The following is a 25,963-nucleotide window of genomic DNA, read 5'->3' on the forward strand; positions in this document are numbered from 1 at the left end:
CGGCAAACCCAGTGAGAGCCCTCATAGGAGTCAGGACCCGCCAGAATGCATGCTCTGACTCTTGCAGTTCTCCTACGGATGTCGGTCTTGCAGGAAAGTCTCCTGTCCCCAAAGGCTCTTCTTGGGCAGATTCGCGGACATTCTTCGAGAGAGTAGCTGGCTCCGTTCTAAGCCTTGACGAGGATTTTGGCACTGTCTTTGAGTCCTTCAACTCCTTCCTGGGAAGGATGTAGGACTCTAACATGGACGGAGGCAAGTTCTTCTCCGCCCCTACCCGGGGAGACTTTTCAACGGTAAGTGGGGTTTCCCTCATTAGTGCGATGGGGGAATGTCCCACTCCACGTGACTCCCGAGGACGGGAAATCCTCGTCCGACAGGGAAGGAGAAAAGGTCTGGGGGGGGGGGCGGAGGAGCTCGCCTCAAAGGCTTACGAGGAGACAACTTAGCTCTTGGAGAAGTCACCGCGTCCGAAATTCGTCTTTTTTCTCTTCAGTGGGGTAGAGACAGCCAAGGATCTGTGCCCCAATTCAGAGAGAGCAGGCTTGACAGCCTGTGTAACTGCTCGATTAGCGCACCGAACCATGGCTGTTGACTGATAGCTGCGCTGTCAGACACTCCCTCTGGAGGGACAGGGATCGACGGATGCCTGGGAGGAGTTTCCATAGGGGGGTTCGCCTGAAAAGAAGAAACAGGGATCCTGGACCTTTCTGGATGCTTCCCTTCCGCCGCAGGGCGCGCTGTTCTGCGCTTGCGGGGAGGGGAATGCGGCGATGGCGACCTTGCCATGCGCTGTCCAGCAGCCTTGCGCGCAGGAGGGTATTGACGCTCACGCGGGGGCGCGTAATGGTGCTCGTGCAATGGAGAATACCCAGGGTCGCTTGCGGGAGACTGCTGATGCACCGGGCGATTGCAAGGGCGCGCAGGAGAGTGATGGCGCGTAGGAGCGAGCGCAGGAGACTGTGGGCTCACAGGAGCTTGTGCAGGAGACTGATTGCACGCCCGTGGGTGTGCAGGATCAGGTCGTCGGACACGCGGGCGAGAGTTCGCGCGGCCCAGATGATGTCGTAGGGCGCGCGCGCGCAGGAAAGATGCCCCTGGCGTGCGGGCACGCAGCTGAAGCCTGTGTGTGTGGGCGCGCGTCAGTATGCGGGCGCGCGCGCGTATCCTCGCCCAGATCCGAAGATCGTGGGCGTGCAGGAGAGACGGCTGTGCGTGGGCGTTGGCACGCGGGAGAGCGCTGGCGCGCAGGAGAGCGCTGGCGCGTTGGCGAGCGCTGATGGAAGGGAGAGTGCTGGCACGTAGGAGAGCGCTGGCGCGCAGGAGGTTGTTGGCGCACAGGTGAGCGCTGGCGCGCAGGAGAATGTTGGCGCGCAGGAGAATGTTGGCGCGCATGTCCATCATGGCACGTAGGGGAAGTATGCACACGATGGCGCTTACGCCCTTGATGCCCTGAAACAGGGTTCGATGCCTGACGAGCATGGTAGTCAGGTTTCGTGGGCACGTAAAGCGCATCAGCTCTCAGGAACGGCGACGGCAGGTCAGCAGGTCTGTCGAGCGGAAGGTCGACGTGTCCTTTGAAAGTACAACCTTCCACCGAAGGGGATCGCAAACGATACGCTGAGAGGTCCAGGACCATAGCAGGAACAGTCGGTGAACATTGACGAGGCTCCTCTGCGGCGGACTGCAACGACGACGATGAACCAAAGAGGCGCCTCCTCACCACTTTAAAAGGTGAAGGAAGGCCTCTCTGGCGAAGGGGAAGGCGAGCCTTGCGACAGATGCGCCCTCTGGGGGCCGTTAGATCAGCAAGCTGACCTTCTGCAGTCCTCCGAAGAGAAGTCTCTGTAAGTAAACTAACCCCGAGGGGGAAGAAACACCGGCAGGAGAGACTGTTGGACTTAGTTTCTCCCTCGTTGGTTGAGCAGGAACGGGAGAAACTAAGCCTTCAGCTACTGCGGGATGTGAAGAGGCAGAGGTATTAGGAGATACCGCATTGGATACCTCTGACACCACAACGTCGACAATTAACAGAGGATCAACCTCTGCCAAGGTCGGCGATTGCTTGATAGCGGCACCCAATCGGATGATGTCAAGGATAGCTTCCTTGGAGGGCGAACCCTTGAGCCCCAAGGAAGACCAAAGCTGAAATAAATCGGTTAATGACACATCCTCCCCCGGGGGGAGAGGTGGAGCTGCCTCGCTAGGGGAGGCAACGCCATCTCTGGAACCCCGAGTTTGGAAAACAGAACCACGGTCTACGCTACCACTCGACTGTCTCTCGAAAGAGACCGATCGAGTGGGAGCTTCGGAGGAGGTTTGTGCAACGGAAGAAGAGTCCTTGGGTTTTTCTCCTTTCAAAGAAACCTTCGAAGGAGAAATATCCCGCCTGGACTTCTTACGTCGCCGAGAAAACCTCTCCCACTGGGAGGTAGATCACTCCCTACACTCACAACACTTATTATTACTATTACACTGTTGGCCTCTACAGTAAGGCCAAAGGGTGTGAGGGTTTGTAGAGGCCAACGGTGTGAGGGTCTGTCTCGATCGCCGACATGAATGTTCCGCAGGGGCGGTCGGGTAATCCAGGACAGGTGCGCATAATCGCAGAGGCCAACTTCACACACAAACCTGTCAAAGAAAAAGCAAAAAAGCATCAATGGCTGCCAAGAGAGAGGCGAGGATGAGACAGGACACGTCCGTCTACCATCCGAGCCAAGAGCAAAGTGAGCTCAAGCACAGGTGTCTGTGAGGGGGGGGAGGGGGGGTAGCAAGCTACACTCCCCTACCCCCGCTAACTAGTGGTGTGGGTAGTAAATCCTCGTTAAATTTTAATGGCTCGTCATTTCAGCTACGCCGAAGGTAATACCCCTATTAAATAGCGTGGTTTGTATGTCAGTTACGGAACAAATTTCGGAGCCTTTTTAGGGTGACGGCCAGGTCCGTTTTCAACCATAGAAAATGGGAATATTATAAAGTGGGGTGGACTGTGGCCGCCGTTCTAAAATCGAGTTCGTAGAAAACGGGAATATCCTGAACTGTGGCCGTCGTTCTAAAAACGATTTTGGCGGGAGAAGCTAACTTAAAAAACCCACCTAACCTATGCTAAAAGCCGTATCCTTACCTACGAGTACGACGGGAGAAGCTAACTTAAAAAACCCACCTAACCTATGCTAAAAGCCGTGTCCTTACCTACGAGTACGACGGGAGAAGCTAACTTAAAAAACCCACCTAACCTATGCTAAAAGCCGTGTCCTTACCTACGAGTACGACGGGAGAAGCTAACTTAAAAAACCCACCTAACCTATGCCAAAAGCCGTGTCCTTACCCGGGGGGGGGGGGGGGGGGGGGGGGGGGGGGGCGCACAGCCCCCCCCCCCCGACCCCCCCCCCCTTACACAACAATAACATTAACTACATAGTTATATACTGAAATCCATGTGTACTTACATGATTAATATTCGTAATCGCTGAATTCCGAATCTTGGGAGGCGCGCTGACGATCTTCTTTCTGACTTTCGATGGGCGGGATGGACCGGGAGATATGGATGCTCCAGGAGAAGTGTGTGTAGCGGCCGTTGTTGATGGGGTTTGGCAAGTTTTGAGAGGGTAAACACGATTGATTAATTTCAAGAATCCCTTCAGTTTACACTCTGATCCCTCTAGATATCGCTTGCGAACACAGTAATTTGAAAAATAACTGTCATACATGTGTTTCCGTGTGCCGAAAGCAGGTATGACAGTCCTTTTCAAAACGTGCCACTACGATTCTATAGAGTTAGTGTGTACACTGCGATCGTCCGGGTTCACAAAGTGAATGCTATGATTAACTGTGAGATGCTGAAAAAATTGATTCTTTATATTCTTATAAGCCTTCCAACAATCCGAAATAATAGTAGTTTCGGGATGGACGAATTCTACTAATATAGGAATCAACGTCTCAGCCGAACGATGCTTGACAACCTGGAAAAACGTCTCACGTGTTTGCCGATCAATCCCTCCAAACACCCAAGCACCGTCGACCTTATCCCCCCGGTTATACTTCCGTTTTCCAAACTTGCTCTCATCTATCTCCACCACGTGACCAGGACCGCCAATCTTCTTATTGTCTATCAAAAGAATATCGGAACACACGTCCCGGCAAAAGTTGTACCAATCCACGAGAGTATGAGAGGCAAACTTTTTATACGTCTGGCGAATGGTGTATTGGGGGAAATTTATAAACAAAACCACAGATGAGGATAAAAATATCCTGGCACGACAACTGGGAGTTTTCAAAAAAACTGTCTCGTTTCAAACTAATCTTTTTCCGGCACTTGTGATAATTACACCGCCAAAAGTACGTGTTTTCACCGTTTCTTGATTTGCCGTCGTACTTCTTAGTGACTTCGCCGATATTGCAACTAGAACACACACCGGAAAAATCACCTAACAGGCCTTTGAAATACAAATAATCACTGAAATTGTTAGTGGCCATGAAACTGAACACTTGAAAAAAAGTAGGGTCGTTAATTTGGTCGAACTTAATTATATCTTCAGAAACACGAGATGTAGCACCGGACGACATGGTGTCTGCACTAGAAAGAACGAACGTGCTTCGTGTGAGGTATGGTATGATCGAGATTTTTTAATTCTTGAATTCTGATTGGGCAAAAAAATGCCCTTAGGCTAATCCGCAGGTCAAGTGGGGTCTCATTTGGGTCGTTTCAAAAGTACCGCGGCCGCGATTAGTTCGGTAATTTGCCACTACAGCTGTGCTATCGCTATCGTAACGCCAACTACAGCTAGTTTTTTTTAACTACGGGAGCGAGAAGATTCGTGGCCGGAGTAAGAACTCGAGCCACATAAATTTTCAGGTAATTTAGGGTTTTCGGCAAAAAAACATAAAAGTGTGCGATTAAGCACATATTTAAGATCCGTAGACCATTTCCAAACGATCTTATTCTATACAAGATAACAGTGGGAGCGATAATAAACAAAATATGGGGGGGTGGCCGGAGCACTACAAACTACCCCAAATTTCTTTTAGTTAATAAAGGAATTCAGATTCGCTGTTATTACTTTCTTAGTTACATTTAATTGTCTTTCAACTCGTTGACGCTGTTAAAAATCATATGTACTCTAAACACATTTTTGTTTAATCTCTCTCTCTCTCGTTCTCTCTCTCTCTCAGAAAAAAAATAATAGACGTCTCTAACACTCAAACAGCGAAGAAGAAAGAGAGAGAGAGAGAGAGAGAGAGAGGAAGAGAGAGAGAGAGAGAGAGAGAGAGAGAGAGATTTTATCTAAAGAACATGTTAATACTATGTTTAGAGAGAAACAGAAAAAGAGAGAGGACTTTTATAAAAGAGCTTGTTAATGCTACCTTAGTTTTCTTTGCTTCACTTTTTTTCTTTCTTTCTGTTCATCACGCTGGCCCTTCTCACAAACGATCGTTACCAACAATCTCTTTCCCCTTTATCCCTATCAACAAAAGTCGTTCTATCTCTTCCAGGGTATTGCTACGATGTCTTGTAATATTGGTGTTCCCCTTCGATGGTTTGACTGCTTTAATGGCTGCCTTCTGCTTGATGATCGTCGAAATCGTAGGCGTATTCCGGCCATATTGTTTAGCCATATCACTCACATGCACACTGCTCTCATGTTTTTCTATAATTTCTCGCTTCAATTCTAATGAAAGAATTGCCTTCTTCCTTTTCTCACCACTACCTGTACTGAAACTTGGCTTCTTAGGCACCATGATTGTAGGTAAAATAAAAAAGGAAATGTGAAAAAGGAAGAAAATAAGCACTGTTAATAACAGACCAAACAGAGCACAACCACACGATACACACAAGAACAGATAACAGAGCACTCGACGCTCAATGGCGTCCCTCTTACGTGCTGCCATCTACCGGCGTAAACAAGATCTACATCGGACGTTGGAGCATGACTTCGGGTGTCGAGACAAAAATTTGATGGAATTTTACTTCGGATGTTGGAACAATCGTATGTAAAGACAATCGTATGTACAGGTTCCACTATATTTTGAATACCATACAGGCTACTATTGGTGGAAACCTCTATTAATAAATTTAAAGATTTTAATGAAATAAACCTGTTTTGTTTGTTTTGTCATCATAGCACATATTATAAGAGCTTCCTTCCACCCAGTAGTTCAGAAAAACACTGATAGTATAATCATAGCTCTCATTTTATTGATCATGTTAATAATAAAAGGTTAAGGTAGAAACATTACAGTAGTCTGATCATTGGAAATGGAAGCAAAGTCCATATTCGAACAAATACTGGAGCACGAAGCTACAACTCACTTCTTTGTTAAGTGTGTATTCACCCCTTTAATTTTGTATCATTGAAAATTAACGCCAAAGTATTAGCCACGGGGCTAACGCGCATAGCGAAACATAGTCCGTTTGCCAGAATATAGGAGCAATGAGATAATAATAATAAATAATAATAATAATGTTTAATCTTGAGTGAAGCAAGCATACAGCAAAGCAAAAACCAAAAAATCTTTAGCTCAATTAAGTGAGGAAGTATTTGTAGTACGATGAAAAAGACCATAGAAAATGGGATGAAAACACCTGTTTTATACGGTCAGGAAGTCCTGGCAAACAAAAGCTCCGGTGTTTTGAGTGTTTCATTACTATTAACTCAGTTTTGATTACAGTAACTGCGTTTTTTTTTTTTTTTTTTTTTTATTACAATGACTTTTTTTATGGAAATGACTGACAGCAAAAAGTTTAAAAAAGTTCATTTAAATTTCAACAGAATAATAAAGTACACTATAAGGTAAATATATGATACTTTAATTTTTAGCCAAATACATGAACCATATATTTTTCCTACTTGCTACCGGTATCTTGAGTTTTATGCATTTCTGACCATGATTATTAGGGCAAACCACCTGTTCATGAGTTTTTGGACCCCCTTATACAGTATAAAGACAATTATGGGCAACCTCAGTGGGAAACCGGGGTTTTTGGGGTGGGGAAATGTCATAAACGAGTGATTTGCAGCAATAATAATGGTCAGAAATGCAAAATAAGCAAAAGATAACCAGATGGTTATCTTGTGATTATTCAACACTTTTGAGATTTGTAAAAGGGTACAGAACCTAACAAACCCACCTAACCTGAGCTAGCAGTTCCCAGGTCACAACACCAGGAGGGGGGAGGCAAGACCCCAGAACCCCCTTCCCAGGTCACAAACTAAAAGTAAATCACAAACAAGTCCTTATATTATGATAAAGTAAATAAAAAATAATTCCTTACCTTGTGATTGACAGTTTTTTTTTTTTTTGTCTTGGTAACCTTTACAGAAGCTTTACAGTAGAAAATATGCTGGTCTTCCCTAAAAATTAAGTCTGAATCAGACCTTAGAGGTATTATTTCGCTGTTACTTTTCAATTTCACATGAGTAACAATAGCTTTACACTGAACGGAGAGCATTTCCATCATAATCAATTGCCAACATAAATGAAATTACAATAAAATTTTAAATAGACTGATGTACTTCCCTTAAGTTCCCTCTTGGAGACTTCTTTACGTGATGGTGGTTAAGTTGAAACTGAAGGGGAAGGCGGGAAAAAAAATGGCTGTTGTAGAACAACATCCCGTAAGTTATGAAGAAGTACTTGTAAGCTGTTAATTGGTTTAAAAAAACCACCTAACAAATACGTCATTGTAAATGCACAGAAGGCTCCCCAATCCAATCAGAACCGAGCCTGCGCAATAAGTCCCCTTCAGTCGCCTAGATGTATACAATGGACTTCAAGAATGAAAAACATCTTTCACATTTTAATCAACCGATACGCAAGTTATATGGAAGCCTTTGTAGTTTGTTTGGACAGTGAAAAACCACATTTTACAGAAACAAGAACATCACCTAAGAGAATGTTTCCTACCTAACCTAACCTTACCTAAGGTTCTCCACCTAACCTAACCTAGGATCCGTACCCTTAGACAGCCGTAATCTTATCTTACCCTGTCCCAATGCACTACATTCACCCCAAACTGGGATATGACCTAACCTAAAGTTCCCTAATTACCCTAATAGGCCTGAATGTCTTTACCAAAAAAAAAAAAACCTACACACTCAATGGACCTGTGTATTATTAGTTTCTGGGAATAGGTTAGTGGGTTCAATAAAGGCTTTTAGATAAGCTGTATGTGATTTAGTCAGTTCCAATCTCAAAACCTTTTATGCACAGAAACCACCTGGGTATGACTAAAAATTCCTCAACTTGGCTACAGCTCCAAAATAACTTAATAAATGAGGATAACCCGTTGCAATGAGAGAAATTATTTGAAAAATAAGAAAAATACATGGCTGAGTACCGAATTGCCTATAGCCTACGTATTCAAAAATTTGTTATGGTAGCGAAAAAAAATTACTCTTGTCATATTCAACCTGACCATTACAGTGAATTTAGATAAAATAGCAGCTTCCATGATTTAATATTAGTTTAATTGTGCGTGTACATACACCAGAACAGCAAACGCCTTCCACAATAATCTGAGTGTTACGAGTTATTGAAATTTCATGTCAAAGAGCATAATGATATGATATCTACATTATCAATGACATAAAATTCACATTATGTTGGGGCAGAAAATCGATATTGGTATAAATATAATTAACAAACAATCAGCTTTGTTTACTTACAAAAATACATCAATTATACGTGCACGAGATGCCTTGCGTTTATACTTACTGACAACGAAAAGATCACTCAAGGGCGCAGTTGCCAAGTACAGTAATATAACAGTATATACTATTTTACATCACCGATTGTTAAAAGAAAAAAAATTATTAATAACACGTTGTCCCAGTAGATACACTGGAGGTCTAGAGATCCACGTCAATCCACTTCAACTACATTACAAACACTGAAGTAGAAGTACTCGTGTTTTTAATCTCTGGAAATCCAGGTATGGTTGACCCATGATAATCCTAAACACCTGTTCTCACGTGGGGATTTTAAGGGGTGAAATTGGTCCTCATACTCCACCCACTTTTACCGACTTAATCCCATCAAAAGTGCCCGGAAACTCTCTCTCTCTCTCTCTCTCTCTCTCTCTCTCTCTCTCTCTCTCTCTCTCTCTCTCTCTCTCTCTCATTAAACGCATTCAATTAGAAATATATATAATGATAAAAAGAAGAGGGTTGAACTCATGAAACTTGTAAAATTTTTAAGTTTACTTTTTAATACCCCTTTTAAGAAATCGCTTATTCGTAAGAGTTATCATTTACGTACACACACACACACACACACACACACACACATATATATATATATATATATATATATATATATATATATATATATATATATATATATATATATATATATATATATATATATATGTATGTATATATATATGTGTGTGTATATATATATATATATATATATATATATATATATATATATATATATATATATATATAATCTCAGCCGCCACTAGTCTTCTGCAGAATAAAGGCCTCAGACAAATCCTTCCACTTACGCCTGTTTATGGTCTTTCTTCATTTTCATCACTCGTAAATCCGTCTTCTTCTCTTCCTTGCCCTGATTCTTTTACAATCTCTATGGAAAATTATGTTATTCTTAATGTACATCTATTGTCTCTCATTCTCCTTATAGGTCTTGTCCATATCATTTCTTTATCTTACATGATTTTAGAATACCCTCTACTTTAGTTTGCTTTCGTATCCATGTTGCTCTTTTTCTGTCTTTTATCGTTTGGTATTACTATGATTGTTCTTTCGATAGTTCTTTGAGTTGTAACTAGCTTTTGTTCTAAGGCTTTAGTAGGGTTCAAGTTTCTGATGCATAAATTAATGCTGGTCGGACCATCTCATTAAATACTTTTCTTTTTTGGTAAAAGTGGCATATTTTACTTTACATAATCTAAGTTTGTTTACTAAATTCTCTCCATCCCATGCTTATATTTCTTTTAATTTCGGTCTCTCTCTCTCTCTCTCTCTCTCTCTCTCTCTCTCTCTCTCTCTCTCTCTCTCTCTCTCTCTCTCTCTCTCTCTCTCTCTCTCTCTCTCTGGTTTTCATCCCTTATTTATTATAGTGTCCTACACCATCTCGTCGTGTCAGGGATTACTATGTTAATCTCAAAGTTAATATATTCCTAAGAAAGTTTGATAAAACGAAAACCACAGTATAACAAAGCATGTATTCTTTCATTACAATTTTAACATCAGAATAATAAAGAACGCAATTTGTTTCCACATACCTTTCTTTTTCTATAAAAAAAAATATTCGTTTTGAGTTTGGTTGACATGTTAATTGAATTGTGTAATCTTCAATAAAAACAGATTTTACTGTATGTTATTTATATGAACGTGATCAGCAAATTAATATATGTTACTTGTACAAGAAGTGTTATTTATTTATATCTTTTATAAGATATTATTTATCATATTCATAATGAAATAAACAAATGAAAATAAACGAGATACACGAATTCTAAATGTCATCCTTCAGAAATATATGGAAATTTGCAAGAAAAAAATATGGATGTATACAATCTCACGAATTCTTTTTATAAATTGTCCTCCATCGATTATAGTTTGAAAATCACGGCCGCAAGACTATACAATAAGCTTCCACTATATGTTAACATAAGACACATGAGTGACAAACATAGGCTATCTGAACCAAGAACAAATAGTAAATTTGGTGAAAGGGCTTTTAGCTACTGTGCGCCTAGACATAATAATAAACTGCCAACTGAAATGAAGGACCTAAAGGGAGCAATTAAATTTAGGAAGAAACTAAAGACATTACTTTTCACAAAATCATATGATTTGGAAGATGCTACAATCAAAGAATTGTATAAGTTATAATGAAAATGTTTCGTTAGATGATTGATATGGACCCGCCCGAGAAGTAGTTCACTCGACTTCAGTGGAGGGCTGGATTTAAACCCAAAACAAGTAACAAGTATACACCCGAAAGACCGAAGATATTAAATATTTAAGACTTTTATGAGGAAACTGAAGACTTGTTTTCTAAATGCTTCGATAATGTGGATTTGACAATATGCGGCATGAAATGCCGAATGCCTTGGAATGTATACGATAAAATGACTTCAGAAAGATTATGTAGAGAATAGGGTTCCCCTGTAGTGTATATATGACCTGAAAATGAGCGCTTTAAGTAAGTGTAACGATTAGATATACCGGTAATCAAATTAATACTACCATAATCAAAAGGTAATGATGTGAAACGGTTCAACGTTTTAACAAATAGTCACATGCTATTACCAAATCTCTATCAAACATGTTTTCGTAATCTACAATGGTTATAAGAGAAAAAGTATTGATATCATTTAATAGTAATAAATGAAAGTTCCAAATTCATAATCAAAACAATGAACCCGAAGCTCAACATGGAATGCTATAAGCTACACAGGCAGTCTTAACAGATATAAAAAGCGTGTGTGTGTGTGTGTGTGTGTGTGTGTGTGTGTGTGTGTGAACCTTGGAGGAATAACCACTATCCCTCCAAGGTATGAACGCACGTGTCTTTGGCAAAGCCAAGAGGGAATGGGGGCTAAGTACTTTCCTCCAAATTCTTAAGCCTGCTTTGAAAGCGAGACCACTTGCTGTCATAATGAGAGCTTGACATTTGAATGGCCGAAAGTCGCAGGTACCGATCTTAAGGCGGATCTTCCTCGGATTAGTCCAGGTCAACCTCAGATAGCCTTTTAAATCTCGCCTGAAGGCATCGTAAATCAATATTTCATTAGCGTTGTGACATTTTTATCGCCTATTGAATATATTCATAAACTGCTGTTGGACAGATAAACTAAACTTGGCCAAAAACCGTTATGTTATTCGCCTGTATTTTGTTGTTTTATACGAGATTCTCCTAATGGGTTTCCTCTATGAAGGATATGTTAAAAAGGGTATTTAGCATATAAAAACTAAAGCCAAAATAGACTAACATTGTGAAGCTAAATGCAATAGACCTATACAAAATTTACGAATTTCATGGTATGTAAACTGTATTTTAAAAACATTCCTATTCGGATTTGTACCAAGATTATTTTTTCCAACATATAGGCCTAAGTTGTTTATTACATTTCCACAAAATCTTATACTTATAGTAAACATGACTATGATTTTGGAAAGCGCAGTCAAGCGTATAATTTATATGCGTAGCCACCACAATGTTTTACTTGTTTTGGGTTTAAATCCAACCCTCAACTGAAGTCGAGTGAACTACTTCTCGGGCGGGTCCATATCAATCATCTAACGAAACATTTTCATTATAACTTATACAATTCTTTGATTGTAGCATCTTCCAAATCATATGATCTTGTGAAAAGTAATGTCTTTAGATTCTTCTTAAATTCAATTGCTCCCTTTAAGTCCTTCATTTCAGTTGGCAGTTTATTATAATGTCTAGGCGCACAGTAGCTGAAAGCCCTTTCACCAAATCTACTATTTGTTCTTGGTTCAGATAGTCTATTTGTCACTCATGTGTCTTATGTTAACATTTGTTTCTAGTTCTAGTTTTTTCAGGCATTCTTTTAGATATTTTGGTTCAGTATCTTAAACGTTAGTAAGAGTAGCTTGTATTCGATTCTCGCCTTTACCGGCAGCCAGTGTAATAATATGGGAATATATCGATTAACTTGTATTTTGTCAAATTTACGAAGAAGGTCGATATGTACATAAAGACAAAATCACACGTTGCCATATTTCCGACTTTGTGTTCCGAAAATAAATAGAAAAGGTTGCCGTTTGATGGGTATGATAAATGCAATTATCTTAAATTTTAAACTAAAATTACCCGGTATATAAAAACTAATATTTTAATTGTTATCGTTTCGCAACATTATTTAGTCATACTACGAAGAACCGTGGCACAAACGTTGCCTCTTTTCCGATATAGTTTCTCAGGTCAGCGAAGGACATTCGTTAATCAGCTTTCGTCTGGAAGTATTCCCTGTGGGCAGGTAGCCCACTTACGACGATAAGTAGCTTGACCTTCACACCTAGATATAGGAGAGAGAGAGAGAGAGAGAGAGAGAGAGAGAGAGAGAGAGAGAGAGAGAGAGAGAGAGAGAGAGAGAGAGAGAGAGATGCCTCAAATATTAAAAAGTAAATCAAAGGAGACACAAAAGAATCATAAACTTTTTGTCAGCCACAATGGAAGGTCATCCATCCCTATCCATAGCAACAGGTAGTAGGTTGGCCAGGGCACCAACCTCCCGTTGAGATACTACCGCTAGAAAGTTATTGGGTCCTTTGACTGGCCAGAGAGTACTACATAGGATTACTCTCTCTGGTTACGGCTCATTTTGTCTTTGCCTACAATACACGGAAAAGTTTAGCTTATTCTTTCCACATATTCCTTTGTCTTCGTACAGCTGTCACCTGACAACACTGAGATTACCAAACAATTCTTCGCTCAAGGGGTTAACTTCTGCACTGTAATTGTTCAGTGGCCACTTTTCTCTTGGTAAGGGTAAAAGAGCCTCTTTAGCTATGGTAACTAAGCAGTACTTATGAGAGAAGGACACTCCACAATCAAACTATTGTTCTCTAGTCTTGGGTAGTGCCTTTGCCTCTTTACCATGGCCTTCCACTGTCTTGGATTAGAGTTCTCTTGCTTGAGGGTACACTCGGGTACGCTGTACTATCTTATTTCTCTTGTTTTTTTGAAATCTTTAAAGTTTTGATATGAAAGATCTAATTTAATGTAGTTACTGTTCTTGAAATATTTTATATTGATTGTTTATTACTTCTTGTGTAGTTTATTTCCTTGTTTACTTTCCTCACTGGGGTATTTTTCCCTGTTAGGGCCCTTGGGCTTATAGCATCTTGATTTTCTAACCAGGGTTATAGCTTAGCTAATAATAATAATAATAATAATAATAATAATAATAATAATAATAATAATAATAATAATAATAATTACTGGTCAATCACGAGAGATGGTTTTTAATGTTTCGAAATATTTTTCATTAGAAAAAAACAGCAAGGAGATTCTGTTATTTATGTTTCTAAAGCAATTTTCCGCATAGCAGAGGCAGCCAATTTAAGCAAAATTGCAGTTGAGAGAATTTGTAGTAAAGCAAGACTCACAGAAGAGTCGTTTGTTAAGCCAATTTTTATATCAAGAAAAGACAAAGGACAAATACTGCCTTAGACTCAAGTTCGATAAAGACGTGCTATGACGAACAATACTTAAATTCTACGAACTTAAAAAGAATACCAACCATTGATAAAGTGATGCTTGAAATGTTAGAAAATATTAACTTCAAGGGTAGTTGAGAATCTTTAAGGAAAATTATGATTGAGATAGGATTTAGTTAAGCAAAAGTTACTGGGCGACAGTTTTAAATTGAAAGATTTGACGGCAGTGCTCAAGATCAAGATTGTTGGCAAAAGAATTATTAAAGCCAGAGGAAATGGACATTATATTATATATCTGGACGAAACTTGGGTGAACCAGAATAATTATACTCTGAAAATGCAAAGAGTTCAACGGGAATTAAAGTGCCGATAGGAAAAGGAGGGAGGCTCATAGCAGTGTTGTCAGGTATGGGAATTTATCCCTAGATTTGGGGATTTTGGGTGTCTGATGGGTTATATTCTGTACAAATTTCTATGAAGAAACAAAGACGAGTGAACCTTTATATTGTTGCAATTAGTTTGCTTGCGCTTATATGAAGTATATTGAGTAATTTCTATATTAGTAAAGCCTATGTGATCCAGACAGAAGAGAATATATTTGTGGAAATGGGGATTTTTAGGTTGTTTGGGAGATTTTTTTATCATGAGTTTTGGGGATTTATATACTAACCCATCTGGCAACACTGGCTCATAGTATTACATGCCGGGTTTAAAGAAGGATTTGTTCCTAATGCAGTACTCATATTCAGTGCAAAAAATGACGTTGACTATCACAGTTACATACAGGGTCGTATTTGAACAATGGTTCCGTAAGCGGTGGCTATCGAATATATCCCCATTTTCATGAGGTAAGGATTTTAATTTATTGATATTTTTTCTTTTTATTTATATATGTTTTTTATGATGAGCTAAATGCGGGACAAAGGGGCGTCCCGTGAGGGTCTTGTCCGGGACACGGAACAAAAGGATCAAAGTCGGGACATGTCCCGCGAAACCAGGACGTCTGGCAACCCCACATCTTTCACAATTGCAATGGATAATGCATCTTATCACACAGCAAAATTAGGTAAAAACTCACACAGCATTGAATAAGACACAGCACCAAGAGACAATATGTTAAAAACTTTTGGAAATGGTCAAGGAATACTCCAGAAATAGGCCGACTTTTCAAAATGAATTACCAGCAAATGCTAAAGTACATAGCATAATTCAAAATATAAGAATATTGTGAATGCATATAGTATGCTAAGCAATGAACTGGCAACATTTTTCAGAAATAGAATTTTTAATTTTATGCAATTAAGTAACTAAATGATACTAAAACTTCTAGCCAAATACATTATTATTATTATTATTATTATTATTATCATTATATTTATTATTATTAATTATTAAATATTATCATTTACTATTCTTTATAATTTGTGACCATTTATTATCATTTATATTAATTAATTATTATTATTATTATTATTATTATTATTATTATTTTTATTAATTATTATTATTATTATTATTATTATTATTATTTTCCTCATCATCATCATTAATACTAATACTAATACCAATACTAATACTGATAATAAATAAGTAATGATAATATATGAATAATAATAAAGAAATAAATAATAATAAATAAATAAATAATAATGATAATGAATAATAATAAATAATATATAATAAATTATAATTAATAATAAATAATAATAATAATAATAATAATAATAGCAACATTAATAACATTAATAATAATAATGATAATAAATAAAAATAATAATAATGATAATAATAATAGGAATAATAACAATAGTAATAATAATAATAATAGTAATAATAATAATAATAGTAATATTAATGATAATAGTAATAATCATAATAATAATAATATCAATTTTAATATTTTATTATACTGGCAAGAGGTACGGTACATTGATTTGTCGCGCAGCCAGCCATGCTAATGACTATTTCAGATATATTTCTGTTTTCAGATGAGCAATAATATCTATATAGGGAACAGAGACTGTTATATTCTCTCGGGAGACGTCCTCTCGAAACGTTGTAAAACAGCACACAGGAACTTGGGAGTAAATACTTCGAAGCCATTAATAATAATAATAATAATAATAATAATAATAATAATAATAATAATAATAATAATAATAATAATAATAATAATAATAATAGCCAACTAATGATTAAGTCATACAATAAAACATTAAAAGGTTTAACCAGCAACAGTGAACAAAACGGAATGAAATTAGTAAACACTGATTCGTGGAAGTTTTTGCACACAAAAAATAAATGAAAGTCATTTGATAGTTACTTAGTGATCTTTATTGCCAATTAATAATCAAAATCACCTTCAAAATACTGACCGATTTTAATTAAACACAAGCCTCCTTCATTCGCCATCAGTCATTTCTTTTTACACTTCTCGTTTTAAAAAGTGACCTATAGAAAGAACCATATACACACACAGTATTGTATAGTTTACATATTTATACAATTGTTTCTTTTATATTCACTTGCAACATATTTTTTTCCAACATTGAATTTAGAAATATGTAGAGAAAAACCAAGAATCAGGATTCATAAAAGGAAAGGCCTTGAAATTATATTCACATGCCAATTTGGATATAAAGTAGGCCTTCATCGCTGAAGAGATCAGTAAAATAATATTTGATTGGTTTTACAAGAAATGACCACAAATTAATTTATCTAATTCTTCGTATTGAAGAGAGAAGGTGAATTTCTTCTTTCATGCGTTGCATTTTTGCAAAGGTTGTGTCTGGTCACTTTAGATTTCATATCACTTTTCTTGTTACTGTACACTTGTACATACCATAAAAGTATACAATGGCGGCAGAATTAATTTATTACTCATAATGGTGATGATCAGAATAAGAAAACAGGATTTCTACATTTATTCCAGTTTCACAGAACCCTTTCAAGAAAAAAAAAAAAACTGGAACCCCTATGTAATGCATATATAGCATGTTTGAATACATACTGGTATATATATATATATATATATATATATATATATATATATATATATATATATATATATATATATATATATATATCACTATATTTATGACTGGATGATATAATTTCCGATCATAGATGATTTAGCAAAAAGAAAGTCTGGAAAAAATATTTTATTGTAAAAGGCTCATTTTGAATATATTACAATACACCTGGAGACTAAGTAAAAAACCCTCAATTTTACAACGATGTGTTAAATGCACAATCAAATGCTACAAACTGACGTACCAACTGTAATACAATATAAGGTTACTTGAGCTCTGAGTAATAATGCCTAGATAAATTTTATTTGCCATTTTCTACAGAGAACCAGAAAAGTCAGTTTGTTCACTCGAAGGATAGTCAGCTTTCAATACCCTTGGTAGGTAGGGAAGAAGAATACATATGAACAAAATATACAAAACAACAAGAACACAGCATACTTAGGATTATTAAGATTAAATTAAACAGTTCCTCAAATATCTCCAGCCGTTGAGTGATAGGCTACTGTTCTGTTTGATAGTATAATCAAGTAGCGGAGTCGGAAATTTCAATCTGCTTCCTTGAAGAACATGTCTCAAACAGGGCAGATGCTCCTGAAACAAATGAGAAAAGGAAATATAAATTTCACTGGTTTTCAGAATAAGAAAACAGGATTTCTACATAAATTCCAGTTTCACAGAACCCTTTCAAGAAAAAAAAACCTGGAGCCCCTATGTAATGCATATACAGTATGTATGAATATATACCGGTATGTATATATATATTTATGTATATGTATATATATGTATATATAAATAAATATATATATATATATATATATATATATATATATATATATATATATATATATAACACATTATATATATATATATATATATATATATATATATATATATATATATATATATATATACATACATACATACATACAATACTGATGAAACAGGAATTATTTTGCCTTATTCTTCTGCCACATATTCAATATTCTTCTACCACATACTTAATAACAAATAAACATATCATTCCCTAAAGCTTTAGATCAGAGGAAAAAACAATTTGAGAAGAGCTTACCTCTTTGATAATCTGACGAGGACATCCACAGCCTGAACCCCCTCTTACATAGAATCTGTATATTTAAATGCATTGGGTTATCATATGAATACATACAATATATGCACACGCACACAAAAGATACATAGTTTGAATAAAGACATGATCATTTTTATTTCTCTTAACATTGATGTCATCTCCCTACAATGATGACATTGCATGATTAACTTGCAAGCGGAAGACAAAGCTTTAGAAACTATAAAATAACAACAACTAGAAAAATTACAATTGAGAGAGAGAGAGAGAGAGAGAGAGAGAGAGAGAGAGAGAGAGAGAGAGAGAGAGAGAGAGAGAGAGAGGCCCATTAACCATAAGCATAAATCTTATTGAAAAGGACCAACATTAACCATATTGTGTACTGCGTCATTTTCTAAATTCCTAAATGAATTTTACAATTACCAATTTAAATACAAATAATATTTTTTTCTAATACTGGCTATCATTTGAAAGCCTTAAAATCCCACCATTTACAAGAACAAGATTTACCATAATCTAATTGCAATCATGTACCAATATATAATTTGGATGCTAATTTTGCTTTACAGTTTTTAAATGAAATACTTTTCAAGATAAGAATGTTTCTGATTCTATTCATCACACAGCTGGTTCCTCTCACGCTAATGCTGACTTCCTGAAGAAGTGAGTGAGACAAACAACGAACTATATAGGCATTTTAACAAGCATACACAAAACCAATATAAACTGTATAAATGTTCCTATATTCAACAAGTCAACCCATTAATATCAGACTGGATACATAAAGTACAACAAATTGACTTTGAAATCTCTAGGACTGTAGAAATTTGTAAAATATATTTATCTATTTGGATACTTTTGTCATGGCATCATCTGACATAGTGGAAAGTGGAATGTTTTTGTATTTTTACAGCTTCATAGTAAGAAAATCAGTATTAACTAAAACACAAAAACATACCACGATACGATTTACTGTAACAGCATCTACTACTGTATTTTGTTGAAACTAATAAAGAATATTTTTGAACAAATAGCACCTATGATTTGAAATGCTCTATAACTTGATAGTTCTACCGAGTAGATGGAACAAAAAGAGCATGAAGAGGCATGGTGACTGACGAAGGGGTCCTGAATGTTGCTCTGGCAAGTTCACTCATATTGGAAGCATCGAGAATCATCAAATAGCCTTCCTTCTCATCCTGGGAGTTAAGACCTTGGGCAAGGATGATCCCATCATCCTCTTTCTATAATAGGAAAAAAAAAATACTTTTTTAGAACCTAAATTAGCAGTCAAGTCCAGTCGAGCTCCGTGAAAATAAATCTACTATATTTGAATTCAAAAGAACTGTACTTGCAATGTTATGAATCAAATATTCATTGGGTTTCACAAGAAAATTTCACTGAAACAATTGTTTTAATGTATAATGAAACAAATTAATTCATCAAGAAATATACCATTCATCAAACTGTATATTTGCAAGTCTAATTACTATTGTATAAGGCAGTACAGTATATGATTCCCCTTCAATAAATAAGAGTACAAGTTTCACTTCCAACAGCATAAAAAATACTTACAGTTGAGCCTGGGCGAGGAACAAACTCTGGAGCAGCTGAGTAAATGTGGTCTTCTCTGAACATCATGGTTTCTCCAGACTTGACATCAACCTTCACGACCTTAGAAAAAGGATAAGATAATTTAAGAAATTTTTGAGCTTAATAAAATTTTTTTTTCATAATCCTAGCATGCAGCGATCCATAAATAGCTTAAATCTCTCTCTCCCTCTCTCTCTAAATGTACGAAGTGTGTGTATTTTTAGCATTAATTCGTTTTATTTATAGTATGCAGCGTTATTTGCTGATTTTTAATGCACAATTTCCTGTTTTGACTTGCACTTTTAAATATTATGCTGTATTTGGCGATTTTTAACAAATTTTACATTTTGACTATCATTCGTTGGCGATTTCTAACCAAATCTTATAAAATGACTAAGTTCTTTCGCAATTGTTAATACGATACTGTACAATATTATCAGGAGATTTTCAATACTAAATTAAACTGACTTGTGCTTTTAACATTATGCTGCACAAAATTGTCGATTTATATATATATATATATATATATACATATATATATATACAGTATATATATATATATACATATATACATATATATATATATATATATATATATACATATATATATACAGTATATATATATATATATATATATATATATATATATATATACAGTATATATATATATATATATATATATATATATATATATATATATATATATATATATATATATATATATATACATACAGTATATATATATATATATATACATACAGTATATATATATCTATATATACATACAGTATATATATATCTATATATAAATATATACATATATATATATATATATATATATATATATATATATATATATATATATATATATATATACAGTATATATATATAAATCACATTTTGAATCGCGTTGTGTTTTTCACGATGACAAAATTTGGCGTCAGATTTCGGCTTTTCACGTAGTACGATATTCGCGAATACCAAACACGTGTATAACTGGAGTTGAATGCATAACTATAAGAATGGGTAATATACTATCAATATTTCTGTTACAAAGTACTGTACAACTAAATGAATAATAATAACGACAACAACAACAATAATAATAATAATAATAATGGCAATCACAGATTTTTTCATTTACGGTAATTACTTAAAAGTAAAGATGGGTAAAATGACACCTAAATTCATACAAAGCATTTTCAAAGCTATGCAATTCTATAGGGTACTTACATGGCCAAAATCACCACCTTCACCATCTGGTGCCATGGCCCAGAGAAACTGGTGACGTTCAGCTTTCTTTTTAGGGTTAATGCAGGGGTTTTCCAGTGGGATGCTGGTCACTCTCTCACTCTGCAACAAAATCTAAAAAAAAAAAAAAAAACTTTTGAATCTCTGGTATCTCCTTTGAAGATATAACCGGATTACTCAATCTAATGTACCACATTACTACTGTAGAATAAAATGACCAAAGGATCAGGTAATAGAGGTTTTATACTGTATAGCATATAGTGAAAACGTCATTCTTAGCTATCGTATTAAATTCATTCAACCTACATCACGAGAATCTTCGTGTGATCCTCTTTCCTTTGAAGAATGCTGCTTTAAGAAAAAAGGTTCATGGATGATTGATAACGCCTTTTCATTCAAGGAGACAAGACTTTTCTACCCCAGAATATTTGGCATTTATTGTAGTTTGGAATTATGGAATTATTTTCATTGTATTACGGAAGATTAAATTTTGGAAGCAAGAAAAGGGGGGTACCAATAAAACAACTTAAGTAATGCACCATTAGCTGCACTAGCAGTACTATCAATTAACCATTACAGTATATGTATTACTATCAGGGAAGGGGATAGAATTAGGTTACTGTATACAGTAAAGATTTATTGCAATAAATTTCAATCCATGTTCATAAGAGGAAGCTTTTTCTTCCCTAACATTTAATTTTCAAAAAACACTAGAGCAAATAAATAACTCCATGCTTGTAATTAGTAATAATCAAAATGAAACACAAAGAATAAGAATCAAGAAGTTGCTTCTCAATGCCAGAAATAATCTCAAAGTGATGAAATAAAATCTTTAATGCAATTCATTCTCGTATAACATAACCAAAGTGTAGAAGACAATAACTTTAAATTAAATTGGAAAAAGGTAAACTATCTTACCTCTTGTCCTGACCACGAAGCCGAGCAAGACGTTCCAGGAAGAGTAACCAGTTTTTCCTTTCCTTTCACATTTAGAGGAATAACAAACCTATATAACTCGGATCTAAAGCAGCTGACAAACTCTTTAGTGTACTTTCCTTTTTGTTCCTGTTGTAAGGAGACATCATAGTTTAATACAACTGTTTGTGAAATTTATTTTCTTAAAACTCGTCTACAGTAGCTGTTAAGATGATAATTATTTAGTTAAATTTCGTTAAACTGCACAATAAAAATAATCAGTCATATTACAGACTTAAATTTAACTATTGGGTTACAGGGTACTAGATTTTAGTGATGCGCATGTATTGCAAATCTAGATATACGATAATAATTATACCTTGGCTTAGTTATTTCACCTACCCTCAGAGTATTGATAAACATGTTGTGCAAAATGGAGGCATCCTTGTATGTCGGAATATCCATAACAATATGCTCTCCATCTTCATATGCATTGGCAACATGCATGAAGAAGAAGGGATCAGCAACATATCTAGTTTTTATAGGTTTCCATGTCTTCCTGTCCACGATATGGATAAGAACCTGTAAAAGTAAGAAATGTTCCAGTTTTCTTAATGTTTATAGAGATTTATAACAGAATATGCATATAATATATTGAATGCACTATGAAAAAGTCCTGTAGAAAAACTGCGCTGCTTGATTTGCCTGTAAAAGCAGTTCCATATGAATTATTTTCACATTTTCAAAACTGCTAATATAGTTAGTGTGTGACAAGTTGAAGTTTTATTAGTAAAGGATATTATCTATCTAAACATTTTATTAATCTAAAATCTGCAACGAAATAAAAAGCCCTTAACTTACAGGTTCATTATGCCACTTCAGTCCATCTATGAAGGGAGCATTATTAACAATATCACTCAGGAGTTCTGAGAGAGAGACAGCCAGAGGTTGTTCAATCAAGATCGCATAGTTCTCAGTCATAGCCATAGAATGCATATAAGCTGGGGAGAGGCGCCACCTGGCTGGTAAGGATACCATAATCTTTCCTTGCTTGAGGTTTCCTGCATTTCAGAGATTTCTCATTAGATACAAACTCGGAAAACTGTGTCCAATAATTTAAAATGACAATACCCGAATGGAAAAAATGGACCATAGTTCTTGACTTAAAACAACAGACATTTTAAACAACAAACATTTTAAAGAATATTTTCCTCTTATTAATGAATAGACTGCTGCATTTTAGTTATCTCAACATACAGTACTGTTTACTGTAAACTTGGGGAAAATGCAAATTATGATTTTCTATCCTTACAATTGGCTAATGATACTAATACACTATAATCTTCACCTCTAGTGAAGAGATCTTATGAAAAGCAAAGACATTTGTGTATAAATACATCATTGCCATCTAGATGTACACACAAGACATACAAAATCAATTTAATAATAAGCCAACTACAGTAGTATGTTCTTCTATGCACTAAGAATGACTTTTGCATGCACACCTGGAAATATTACCAAAAGGAATTAGTAATGTATTCTCAAGAATACTAAAACTTCAATCTAAAAGATCTACTCACCATCCAGAGGATATTTCAGGATACTATACTTGGGACCTGTAACTCCAACACTCTGGCCAACAGTATAGACTCCATCGCTGGCTACCACCGGGTGAGGGCTCTGTGTCATGAGCCCATGTCGTTTGTTAATATTTATCTGAAATGAGGTTGAAATAACATAAATTATATTATACAGACACCTCCATTCAGGATTGAGGTCTGTACGCAAAAATTCATCTCGGATGTCTGTATAGGCATATTATTTAGAAAATAAATAGTAAATATTAATTTCTATCAAAGGGTGAGTCTAATGTTTTTATTCTATATTTTCCATTTATGTGTTGGGTAGACATGGGATTAGGTTGTCTTTCCAAACAATATTTTCCTGAAACTGAAAAATGATTAAAATGAAATAGTTTTCAATAACCTACTTTATCATACGTGAAATTACAACCATGGACTGGCATTCCCATAGTGTTGGTATATAGAAATTGGGACTACACACCAATACTTAAGAGATAGAATCACTCACCCTATCCTCTGTCTCCAATGTATTGGGGTTGATTTGCACCATGAAGGGAGTTTCACACATGGCATAGTAGCTGTCTCCGACCTCGCAGACGGAGACCAGGGCGTTATCAGAAAACATCTTTTCGGGATCCATCGCATCTAAAAATCTGTTTGACAACAACGGGGAAAAATGACAACCTTCCAACTACTGTATATACTGCTGTTTCATAACATTCTAAAGATAATTATGGTCGAGTTTAAATAAAATTTTTAACAGCTAGACCCATAAGAGAGTAACAACAAATGCCAACCCAAAGCTCTACCGTAGTTCTTTTCTAGGTGCAGAATTACACTATTGTACAGAGCGTTACACTTAATACGATACTACATATCTTTTGTATTTGAAAATTACTGATTCATAATTAATTATGCAGTATAATTGCAGGTTTGCATGTGAAGTATGCGCTCGGTTGCTTAAATGCACACATAAAACTAATACAAAAAAGTTGACTTTAAAATATATGCTCTCGTTCATCTCAAAATATATTACAGTATAGTTGGCTGACTATACCAGGCATAATATATAATATACAATACTAAAACACACACAATATACATATACTAACACACACACACACACACACATATATATATATATATATATATATATATATATATATATATATATATATATATATATATATATATATAATTATGTAATTCATGTAATGGTTGGGAAGAAATTCACCTTGAGAACATGCCCTTGGAGGCAGGAGCTGGCGTGCCGAACTCTGCCCTTGTGATGGATCCGGCGGCCATGTTCTGTTCGTAGGTCTTGGATCGAACGAATCGGCTGCTGTAGGTAATCTTGTCTTTGCTTATGTCGAATCTGAAATAATAATAATAATAATAATAATAATAGTAAAGGGAATATACAAACAGTCGCACTAAAGATTTCTTTACAAATGCAGCTACTTAGTTTTGGCCACAGGAATGTGTAGGCCTAGAGTAGACCAACACGGTAATTCACGTATTGAAATCAGATGTCGAGAAACTAGCCATGCATTTAAACCACCTAGGCTAACTAAACTAAACCATACCACTGATTTTCTATTCTTTATTATGGAAATAAAGATTATGCTAAATGGAAGAGTGACTAATTTATTGCGGATGTGGATACAGTGAGTTTACATGGTGTTTCAAGAGGAAGTGAATGTGCTGGCATAAAGCCAACCTGGAGTGACAAGTATAGTGAAAAAAAAATATATGTATATATATTTGATGAAAGCATGGGGTGCCAACATTTACGAATTATCTTAAATTAATTGGTCAGCAAGAAACTGCTAAACACGTTTGGAAGTGGAAGGTGGAAAATGACTATTTGCAAAGTGAAGTTTTGATGTTAAATGAAGCCATGAAGTTGAAATGGAACTATTATTAGTAATAAAGGTGCATCTTCGGTTAGAATTGGTGAATCATTTTGGTAATTTAGAGTTAATGCAATTGATAATTAGGTTGAGAGAAGAAAAAAAAATTAATGAGCAGATAACCCATGAGAAAGTTTAAAAATGAAACTGTCAGGATATTGAAATTCTAAAATATGAATATATCACGGACTCAAGTGTCCCAATTGTCAATAACGTGGAAGAGTTGATGTTGAATCAAGTGACAAAACGGGTAGAATTCATCGAAATGAACTGTATTCATATTATATGTGAAATGCAGAGCTGATAAGATGTAGTCAGTTTGGGTTCCAAATGTACCGTGTTCCTGGGTAGCCTACTTCCATCACTTTGAGAGAAAGGAAGGCGGTAGTTCGGTTAACTGATGAAGAAGTCTTAAATCTAAGAGAGAGAG

General features: G+C 36.1%; 2 protein-coding genes across 5 annotated transcripts in view; both read right to left on the reverse strand.

Annotated features, from left to right (window-relative positions):
• Nucleotides 1-8,996, reverse strand: part of LOC137629062 (uro-adherence factor A-like) — a 72,262-nt gene extending 63,266 nt beyond the window's left edge. Inside the window, exon 1 of one of the 2 annotated variants that reach the window (XM_068360330.1) lies at nt 8,713-8,996. The gene's annotated coding sequence lies outside the window, so the exon portion shown is untranslated. Of the gene's footprint in view, nt 1-8,663 lie in introns of both variants that reach the window. The other variant, XM_068360329.1, reaches the window with a different exon arrangement.
• Nucleotides 8,997-17,308: 8,312 nt separating this feature from the next.
• LOC137629558 (carotenoid isomerooxygenase-like) overlaps nt 17,309-25,963 on the reverse strand; it is a 49,424-nt gene continuing 40,769 nt past the window's right edge. For 2 of the 3 annotated variants that reach the window (XM_068360987.1, XM_068360985.1), the window contains 10 exons: nt 24,855-24,995; nt 24,129-24,273; nt 23,618-23,753; nt 22,899-23,098; nt 22,440-22,619; nt 22,041-22,187; nt 21,105-21,236; nt 19,854-19,952; nt 18,264-19,522; nt 17,309-17,785 (listed from right to left, as the gene is read on the reverse strand). In XM_068360987.1, the coding sequence (XP_068217088.1) occupies nt 19,349-19,522; nt 19,854-19,952; nt 21,105-21,236; nt 22,041-22,187; nt 22,440-22,619; nt 22,899-23,098; nt 23,618-23,753; nt 24,129-24,273; nt 24,855-24,995 (1,354 nt within the window). In that variant the 3' untranslated portion in view covers nt 17,309-17,785; nt 18,264-19,348. The remainder of the gene's footprint in view (nt 17,786-18,263; nt 19,523-19,853; nt 19,953-21,104; nt 21,237-22,040; nt 22,188-22,439; nt 22,620-22,898; nt 23,099-23,617; nt 23,754-24,128; nt 24,274-24,854; nt 24,996-25,963) is intronic. The other variant, XM_068360986.1, reaches the window with a different exon arrangement.

Source organism: Palaemon carinicauda, chromosome 37, assembly GCF_036898095.1.
Source record: "Palaemon carinicauda isolate YSFRI2023 chromosome 37, ASM3689809v2, whole genome shotgun sequence".
Classification (NCBI taxonomy): Eukaryota; Metazoa; Arthropoda; class Malacostraca; order Decapoda; family Palaemonidae; genus Palaemon; species Palaemon carinicauda.